This window comes from Portunus trituberculatus, chromosome 32, assembly GCF_017591435.1.
Source record: "Portunus trituberculatus isolate SZX2019 chromosome 32, ASM1759143v1, whole genome shotgun sequence".
In the NCBI taxonomy this organism is placed as follows: Eukaryota; Metazoa; Arthropoda; class Malacostraca; order Decapoda; family Portunidae; genus Portunus; species Portunus trituberculatus.
Window position 1 is genome coordinate 2,823,364 of NC_059286.1, and position 9,818 is coordinate 2,833,181.

The window sequence follows — 9,818 nt, forward strand, 5'->3', positions numbered from 1 at the left end:
CAAGAGTTAACTAGTACTCTGAATCATTCATACCTTTCTCTGATAAACTCTGGAACTCCCTGCCTGTTTCTGTATTTCCGTCTTCCTACGACTTGACTTCTTTTAAGAGGGAGGTTTCAAGACATTAAGGGAACCAGCACTCAAGTGGGCTTTTTTTTTTTTTTTTTTTTTTTTTTCTTGGCTGGTTTCCCTCCTGCATAATAAAAACTATGGTCACCACTCCACTACTAACACCACTGCTACATTTGTCACTTTAAACTATGAATAATTCCTCCATTCAGTATACCCACGATTAATGTTATTTGCGTGTCAGGTACAAAGCGTAACACGGCCAATCTTGCGTCACACAAAGCCTCTCAGGGAAGCACTGATATCCGCGCCCTCGTCGCTACTGTAACCATTGCGTCGCGGCTCTCAATGCATCACTCCCCGTTCACCACCAACAGCTAACACGATATAACATGATCCCACGCCACTATCATGATTCCTGCATCCCGCACCTCTCTCCACTGTTGCCACTGCAACCTCCTTACCCTTGTCATTTCAAATATTCGATTTTCTACTATTTTTTTCTTAATGTTCTCCTGTTTTTTTCTGCTCCTCTTTGCTCAGCCATCAGGGATACAAAATATGAACAAGTCAGTTAGTGAAGCCAGTATCCAGACCCGCCGCCAAGACAAGGGTTCTCGAGTTGGGCACTCACTGCAGTTTTATACGGATGCCTTTACTACCAACATATTATGGAAAATTGCCTCGTTTGTGGTGCCGCCGTGGCCTGGCTCGAGGCGACGCGCTGTCCTGTCACCGCCGAAAGGGAAGGGATTGCTGGCGGCGTGTGCTTGTTGGTGTTAAATGCCACTAATTAATTTCCGCCACTCAGTCCACGTGGAATGAGGAAGCATGACGAACCGCCTTTTCATCCGCATCTTTTGCTTCATGTGTTTCTTTATTTTATTTTTGTACTGCATGCCTTCAGTTGAAGGTAATTATACCTCTGCCAGACACTGGGAGACGTCACCGCGAGGCGCTCCTGAGGTAGCGAAGACGTCACACTTGTCTCAGAACTTCTCTGAGTGTGTGTGTGTGTGTGTGTGTGTGTGTGTGTGTGTGTGTGTGTGTGTGTGTGTGTATTTTCTTACTTCATGCACAGTTATGCGCTTTTTTGCGTGCCTGCATACGAGAGGTAGCGTGCAAAGGATTTCGAGGAACGCGTGCATATTTTAAGACCGCCACGGCAGCACGCGCATCAGACGTGTGTGGCGGTGTGGCCCGGCGTCCCTGAAGAAGGGGGAGGCGATGGTCCCGAGGCGAGGACAGTGTAATGCCCACACGTGAACGTCCCTGGTAACCTCAGAGGGGCCTACCTCCCTTCCCTCGGCCTGCAGCTGCCTGCCCTCCTAGCCGCCTCGGCACCAGCCTTGATCATCTGGCACCCTCCAGCCGCCCATCCCGGCTTGAATGGGCGTGGCACTCCATGGCCACACATTTCCTTCTCTTTGGTCGTGGAGGTATGCCCTGGCCTGTGCCTTATCCTCGCGTGCCCACGAATACCGCAGCAAAGTGCAGTGTACTGTCAGCGGCCAGGGAAAGGCGGCATGGCGGCCGCGGCTGGTGCTGCCTGGCAGCGCGGCGCTCACAGACAAGCGAGCGGCCCGGGGGCGGGGTGTCCCGCCGGAGGGAGTCCATCGGGGTGGGGGAGCACAGCTACCACCGCCCATTCCCCCTCATCGCCTCCCCTCGACGCTTGCCGCCTCAGTCTCCCCTCAGCAGTGTTAGTGAGCAGCGGACGCTTCCTCACGCCTCACGCACCCCCGCCCTCTGCCGCGGCCGCGTATCGATCCCGTGTAGCGTGACATCTTCCCATGCCTCAGGTCACCAGTTGCCTGTTGCCGGTACCGGGTCAGGTCACAGTGCCATGAGAGGTCAGATTGGTAGTGATTTTTTCATATGACCAGTGCACACCCGCGCCACGCTGTGTGCCCCGCGGCCTGCCCAGCCCCGCCCCTCCTACCCGCCGTGTGGGTGTTGACCTTGCGCTGAGTACTGACCTTGTGCGTGGGCCGTGACAGTGAGGTGGAGTGCCCCCTCCCCCACATGGTAACTGGTGCCATTGATCTGCCGGGCAGGAGGCAGCAGCAGCAGCAGCAGCAGCAGCAGTTGTAAACTGAAGCAGTGGTGTCAAACTCGCCAGTGGCAGTGGTGTCCCGCCGCGCCGAGGACTCGCTGCTTGATGCTGGTCACCAACGCACGGTCGCACTTTGATGACCATAAATAACAGCCGCTGTACATTTCCGGCCGTGGATATTCTTGACTTGAGGTGTGCGTGAGTGGGGGAGGGAAGGTAGACGGTGTGTGGGTGTGACGGCTCCCGAGTAAAGGTGTAGTGTGTGTTGCGAGGCGGTGTCGCGGGTGTGGTGCGGGTGTACTGTATAGGTAGTGTGGTGAGGGGACAGCGGACGCCGTGCATTCTCACCCGCCAGTGTCACCATCTGGTCACCACAATACATGATCAATAGTTCTTGTGTGAGTGCCACCACACACTGCAGGAGGAGGCGTGGACAGCTTGGTAGGAGCAGCGCCGAGGAGCACCAGCAGAGTGGCAGCCGCGGTGTCGGCAGCAGATGGTGGTGGCCCTCCTGGTGACATTAAAGTGATAGTAGTTGAAGAACCAGGAGCAAGAGACAGCGAGCACAGGGGACAGCGGCACCACCGTCACCATACAGCAGGCTTTCTTTAGTACTCGCCTCCACCACCCCACCCCCCTCCTATCGAGGCCCTCACGACCCTCACCATGGCCCTCCAACACCCGCCACCCCCCGTCCCCCGCCGCCCTGACTGTCAAGTGCCCGCCAGGAAAGAGTAATAACTTATCCACGCCCGCTCCCACGCCCGCACCCACGCCTACCCACCTACAGTCGCCACCACCTCCAATACCACCGACACCATGCCGTCTTCGCCTCAGCGGCAGCAGCAGCAGCAGAAGCAGAAGCAGGACGCCCACGGCAGCCAGGACGCACGGAGGAAGGTAGGGTCACGTGTTCCCTCCATCGTGTCCTGCAGATATGAGCTTCACCTTTCTTCCAGGAACACTGCCTCTCGCCACAGACTGACCCGCGTCTTGGCCACCTGGCGGCCTCCCTGGGTCCTCCTCGTGCCTGGCCGCCTGTGATCAACCAAGAGGCAAACACAAAGCGCCTTCTATTTCACCCTAAGCACTCTGAACTGCAGCCTCTCATGGCTTAACTTTGTGAACCACTTATCTGCTAACGAGTCTTTTATCGCTATTTATCTGTTTTCCAGTTTGTTCAGGCAGGAGGAAGCAGGCGCCAGTTAGTGTTCTGTCAAGTGTCTCACGGCCGATGCCATTTCGCTCCCCGCCGGTGATTAGGCTGAAACGCGTCACGGGTTCGCCTGGAAAATTAAGCTAACTTTGGACTGGAATTACTGAACCTGCTATTTCTGCTTTTCACGAGACAGACGCAGGGAGATGTCACGGCACAGGAGTTTTTCCATGAAGTATCTGTGTGTGTGTGTGTGTGTGTGTGTGTGTGTGTGTGTGTGTGTGTGTGTGTGTGTGTGTGTGTGTGTGTGTGTGTGTGCGTGTGTGTGTGTGTGTGTGTGCGCGCGCGAGCATACATGTGCGTGTGTGTGAGTGGGTCACTGGACATCCTCACCATTTTCAGATCGAATACCACTTCTTGCTTCATTCATTCGTCATGAGTAATCAAGAAGTGCCAAGAATCAAAGATCAAATGAGGGATTTCGTTAATGACGGCAGTGGACAGTGGCAGCAGCTCGAGTCTTCACGGGGCAACCTAAAATGTGTTGAAAAAGACCTTTCTTTTCACTCACGAGGGTCGCGTTGGGTCTTGTCAGCAGGAAAACGGCCACCTTTTTCTTCCGGCCATTTATTATCGACACCGAGTTAAGAGGAAGCTCAGGAAACAGGCGATATATTGTCCGTCTGTGACGGGACGCGGTGTTGGATCAAGACTCGTGATTGAATCTTTAAGAGAGAAAGGCATGGAAGGTGGCCGTGAATGGTACAAGTTCTTGAGAGGTGAGAATATGGCAGACAGTGTTGGAGTGGAGAGTTTGAAGGTGAATGGTGAAGTTGTAACAGAGAGGGAAGGAATGAGAGAGGCAATCAGACAGTTCTGGGAAGAAGTGGGTGGTGTAGGTGAGGTGTTTGGTGCGAGAGAAGGATGTGTGACACTGGAGAGAATAAATGCAGATGAACTGGATGAAAGGATCAGCAGGGAGGAGGTGGAGAAGTGTGTGAAAAGGCAGAAGAATGGGAAGGCAGCAGGGCCGGATGAAATACCATATGAGCAGTATAAGAATGGAGGTGATGTTGTGATTGACAGGATGACTGAGCTTTTTAACCAGGTGTGGGAGGAGGAGAGTGCCAAGAATGTGGAATGAGTGCAGGGTGACTCTGCTGCATAAGGGCGGACACAAGAGTAAGAATGAGTTGAAAAATTACAGGCCGATCGCGTTAGTCAATACAGTAGGCAAAGTGTTCAGTGCGGTGTTGAATGCCAGATTGTGTAAGTGGATTGAAAGAGCTGGAGTATTAGGTGAGGAGCAGAATGGTTTCCGTGCGGACAGGAGAGCTGAGGATAACATGTTTGTGGTGAATGAAATGATTGAGAAAAAAAGAGGGATGGAGGTAAATTGTATTTGGGTTTCCTGGATATAGAGAAAGCTTATGATAGGGTGAATAGAGAAATGCTAGGTAGAGTCCTAGAAAAGATTGGGTTGAGTGCCAAGATAGTCAACATAGTGCGTAGCATGTATGTTGATACCAGAGCTAAGTACAGTTTAGGAGATATAGAAACAGACTGGGTGAGGAGTGAGAGAGGAGTTAGGCAAGGATGTATTTTGTCACCAACCCTTTTCAGCCTGTACACAGAGGAGTTAGCAGCCAGAATGAGAAGGATGAATGCAGGAGTGAGTGTGGGGAATGATAAGATAGGTGTGCTTCTTTATGCAGATGACGTAGTGGTTATGAGTGAGTCAGCAGAGGAGCTGCAAAGTCTGCTGGATGTGGTTGATGGGTATGGAAGAGATTTTGGAGTTAGGTTTAGTAGTGAGAAGAGTAAGGTGATGATTGTGAATAGGTCGGAGGATGAATGTAATGCAGCATGGAGGTTGGGAGAGAATGAGTTGAAGCAGGCACAAGAATACAAGTACTTAGGGATGTGGATGAGTCCGAATGGGTGTGAAAAGTCAAAGAATGAAAAAATAAGCTTGGTGAACCAGTGGGTGGGTCGTTTAGGAAGCGCGGCAAGGATGAGAGCAAGTAAGTATGACGTGCTGAGAGAAGTGTGGAAGAGTGTGGCTGTCCCCAGTATAATGTATGGTATGGATGTGATTGCATGGAACGAGAGTGAAATTGACAAGTTAGAAGTGGGGCAGTGTAGAGTAGCTAGGCTGGCACTGAATGCACCGAGGTACACGGCAGTAGAAGCCTTAAGAGGGGATATGGGATGGAGCTCTTTTAGGGAAAGACTTATAAAAGCGACACTTAGGTACAAGATTAGGCTTGAGAGAATGGATGATGCAAGAATAGCAAGGAAGGTGTATCTGTGGAGTGAAAGTGGAAGCAAATGGAGGAAAAGGTGTATGAGAATGACAGAGAGGAATGGTCTACAGGTTGGGTGGGCAGTGAGAATGGCTGGGGTGAATCAGAATGAGCTGGAATGGGTCGTGACAAGAGGAGGCAGAGTGGGAACAGAATGGGATGCGAGGAAGTGGAAGAGTGAGATAGACAGAGATGTGAAGAGTATGGGACTGAATGAATGGAGGAATGGGATGGAACGAAAGACTACTCTGGAATGGTACAAGGTGAAAGAGGCCCCGATGTATGAGAGGTGGTACGATGGAAGCCTGGGTGGTGATCTTCTCTTCAGAGCTAGGGCACAGTGTATGGATGTGAATGCAAGGAGTTACAGGTGGTCTGAGTCCCGCAGCAAAGTGTGCCAGATGTGTGACTCGGGAGAGGACGAGACGGTGGAGCATGTGATGCTGGAGTGTGTGAAGTATGCCAGAGACAGGTATGAAATGATGCAAGTGGTGTTGACTGAGTTAGGGCATAATAGGAACGAAAGAGTGGAAAAGACGGGGAGGGAGTGGATGGTGGTGCTGCTGGGACTGAGTAGAGAAACGAATGAAAGGATGATTGAGGCGGTGAAGGAGTTTCTGGAGAGAATGTGGCGTGCCAAATGTACAGACGGTTAGAGCAAAGGACCCTGTTTCCTCTTTCTTCTTTTTTTTTTCCTTTTTTTCTGTGTGCCTTTCTTTTGTCGTCTACAGGAGCTGCCGATCCAAAGGCCCGGCTCAGGAGTGATCCCGAGTCGCCTGTAGTATCAAGATCAAGATCACACACTAATGCCTCTCACGTGTTCTCCCTCATTTACACAACACTTTGGAAACTGAACGAGAACCTTTAAGTTTGATTTACCCGAAGAGCAATATGACATAAGAATGGATATAGGAAGCGTATTCTTCTGGGACAATCACTTTGAGTTGCATTTACCCACGGAACAACAAAAGCTTCCAATGGTTTACTGTAAAGTGTTTTGACATCTAAACGAGACTTTTAAGTCGCATTTATTAAAAAAGTAATAGGTAAATATGTATATGAGGATGCAATTAGTAGAAAATTCCTTCGCCTTTACATCCTTTTGTCTTTTAATGTTCGTCATAAACATTCCCAAACTGTACTCACCCACGCAGCAAAAGAGGAAATCAATAAGTAAGGATTAGTTCCACATAAAATGCCTTCATCTTTACATCTCAGTGACCTCAACATGTTCGTAGTAACATGAATGAACATTTTTTAACTATTTTTTTTATCCACAAAGCAGCAAATAGATGAGTGAGGCTTAGATAATAGAAAATGAAAACCCTTACGCATCAACCTGGAATCCTTCAGAGTAATCCAACTCTTTTCTGCGACTTGATGCTATAAACTCAACTCCTTTAACTAGCTATTTTATACAAATTATATAGTGTATAGTGTGTTCTTTAACAATTTGACTGCTATTTGGTACATCTTTCTTCGTTAGCGAAAGGTCTGAGGCAGTTTTACTTGTTCCATTGCCGTCTATCTTCTTTAAACTGGGTAGAAATTGCAAAATCTATTCATTTTAATCCCTCATTCATTCTTGTAGATGTTTAAAAAAGATGACATACATTTCTTCTGGTGGTGTTCATTGTTTCGTATAACAAGACTGTTCAATCGTTTTTATTTGGGCTTTGAATATAATCGTTATAACTGCTACTTCTATTAAATGGTTAAGTAGCACTACTATAATTTGTTCTTTTCTACTGCTATTGCTGCTGCTACTGCTACTACTACTACTACTACTACTACTACTACTACTACTACTACTACTACTACTACTACTACTACTACTACTACTACTACTACTACTACTACTACTACTACTACTACTACTACTACTACTACTACTATTTGTTTATATAAAAAGGGAAAACTGACCAAGGGCAACCGAAATAGTTAAATAAAAAGGCCCACCCTATTAATACTGTTTTGTTTGTTTTTTTCTTCTCAGCAAACTAGAATACATATATTAGTGGACGAATGGCTCACTCACTCACCGATGTATTCTTAACTCGTATACTGCTACATTTATCCTGTCTCAGCATCTCGAGCACTATAGATAGAATAATAAATCTACTCTGTGACATCATCTAAGCTATACAATATTAGTGAAAACAATAGTAAGAAAGTTCTGATTATTGAAAAGTTGTTTATCTTCTGGAGGACTGAAACACACCACGTACTGTTTCCTTGTTGTGTGTTTTCCTTCTTCCATCGTTCACATCCTCGCTTTAACTTCCCCTCGACTGTCTCTCACTCAAGTATTGTCCCTATGTATTGAAGGAAAGGACGCGACAGGAATTAAATATAAGGAAGTGATGGACGTTAAAGATGATAAAGGTGATAGCGAAGGAAGAGAAGGAATAAGGGAGAGGAGAAAATGGAAAGGGAGATGAAAAGATGGTGAGAGGGAGAAGATGATAATGAAGGGGATGGTGAGAGGTAGCAGGGAAAGAAAGGCAGGCTGTTGCCAGAGAGAGAGAGAGAGAGAGAGAGAGAGAGAGAGAGAGAGAGAGAGAGAGAGAGAGAGAGAGAGAGAGAGAGAGAGAGAGAGAGAGAGAGAGAGAGAGAGAAGCGTTGCGCCAGGAAAACTTAATTACAAACTTCATATAGGAGTCTTTTTTTCATTTTTTTCTTTCTTTTTTCCATTTTGCAAACGTATGTTTCATGTTCGTACGGTTTTTTCGTGTGTGTTAACTTACAAAGAGAATGAAATCCAAAAGTCAGTTCAGAAAAAAATATAATTAACCATTTTTTTAATAAGGAAAGTTTGACACGATGTAAAAGATCCAATTAATTTATGAAAAAAAAAATAATGTCAAAGTTTCAAGAGTAGAAGAAAAAAAATTAATTTGCGAAAACCTGAGGGACTTTAAAAGAACTGAAAGTAGTAGTAAGTAGTAGTTGCGACAGTAGTAGTAGTAGTAGTAGTAGTAGTAGTAGTAGTAGTAGTAGTAGTAGTAGCAGCAGCAGCAGCAGCAGCAGCAGCAGCAGCAGCAGCAGCAATAACAGTAGTGTAATAGTAGTAGTAGTAGTAGTAGCAGCAACAATAGTACTAGTAGCAGTAGTAGTAGTAGTAGTAGTAGCAGCAGCAGCAGAGGAGGAGGAGGAGGAAGAAGAAGAAGAAGAAAGAAGAAGAGGAGGAGGAGGAGGAGGAGGAGGAGGAGGAGGAGGAGGAGGAGGAGGAGGAGGAGGAGGAGGAGAAGAAGAAGAAGAAGAAGAAGAAGAAGAAGAAGAAGAAGAAGAAGAAGAAGAAGAAGAAGAAGAAGAAGAAGAAGAAGAAGAAGAAGAAGAAGAAGAAGAAGAAGAAGAAGAAGAAGAAGAAGAAGAAGAAGAAGAAGAAGAAGAAGAAGAAGAAGAAGAAGAAGAAGAAGAAGAAGAAGAAGAAGAAGAAGAAGAAGAAGAAGAAGAAGAAGAAGAAGAAGAAGAAGAAGAAGAAGAAGAAGAAGAAGAAGAAGAAGAAGAAGAAGAAGAAGAAGAAGAAGAAGAAGAAGAAGAAGAAGAAGAAGAAGAAGAAAGAAGAAGAAGAAGAAGAAGAAGAAGAAGAAGAAGAAGAAGAAGAAGAAGAAGAAGAACAGCAAGAAGAAGAAGAAGGAGCAGTAGGAGGAGGAGGAGGAGGAGGAGGAGGAGGAGGAGGAGGAGGAGGAGGAGGAGGAGGAGGAGGAGGAGGAGGAGGAGGAGGAGGAGGAGGAGGAGGAGGAGGAGGAGGAGGAGGAGGAGGAGGAGGAGGAGGAGGAGGAGGAGGAGGAGGAGGAAGGAGGAGGAGGAGGAGGAGGAGGAGGAGGAGGAGGAGGAGGAGGAGGAGGAGGAGGAGGAGGAGGAGGAGGAGAAATAGGAGCAGCAGCAGCGGAAGCAGTAGGAACAAGAGGAAGAGGAAGAGCAGGAGGAGAAGCAGGATCAGGAGCAAGAGTAAAAGTAAGAGCAAGAACGGTAGGAGGAGGAGGAGGGAGGGCAAGAGGAAGATTAGGAACAGGAGAAGGAGGAGGAGGAGAAGGAACAGCAGCAAGAGGAAGAACAAGAGGAAGAAGAGTAGGAACAGCAGGAGCAGGAATAAGAAGAGCAAGAACAGAAGGAGGAGGAGGAGGAGAAGCAAGAGGAAGATGAGGAGGAAGAGGAAGAGGAGGAGGAAGAGGAGAAGCAAGAGGAAGATTAGGAGGAGGAACAGAAGAAGGAGCAGGAGAAGGAG

The 9,818-nt window shown here is 47.7% G+C and overlaps 1 protein-coding gene across 5 annotated transcripts in view; it reads left to right on the forward strand.

The window, feature by feature from the left end:
• Nucleotides 1–1,763: 1,763 nt before the first annotated feature.
• Nucleotides 1,764–9,818, forward strand: part of LOC123511854 (protein tincar-like) — a 310,085-nt gene continuing 302,030 nt past the window's right edge. For all 5 annotated transcript variants that reach the window (XR_006676963.1, XM_045267904.1, XM_045267905.1 and 2 more), the window contains exon 1: nucleotides 1,764–3,025. Coding sequence is in view for 4 of the 5 variants with exons in the window: in XM_045267904.1 (XP_045123839.1) it covers nucleotides 2,945–3,025 (81 nt within the window). In the remaining variant the exon portion in view is untranslated. The remainder of the gene's footprint in view (nucleotides 3,026–9,818) is intronic.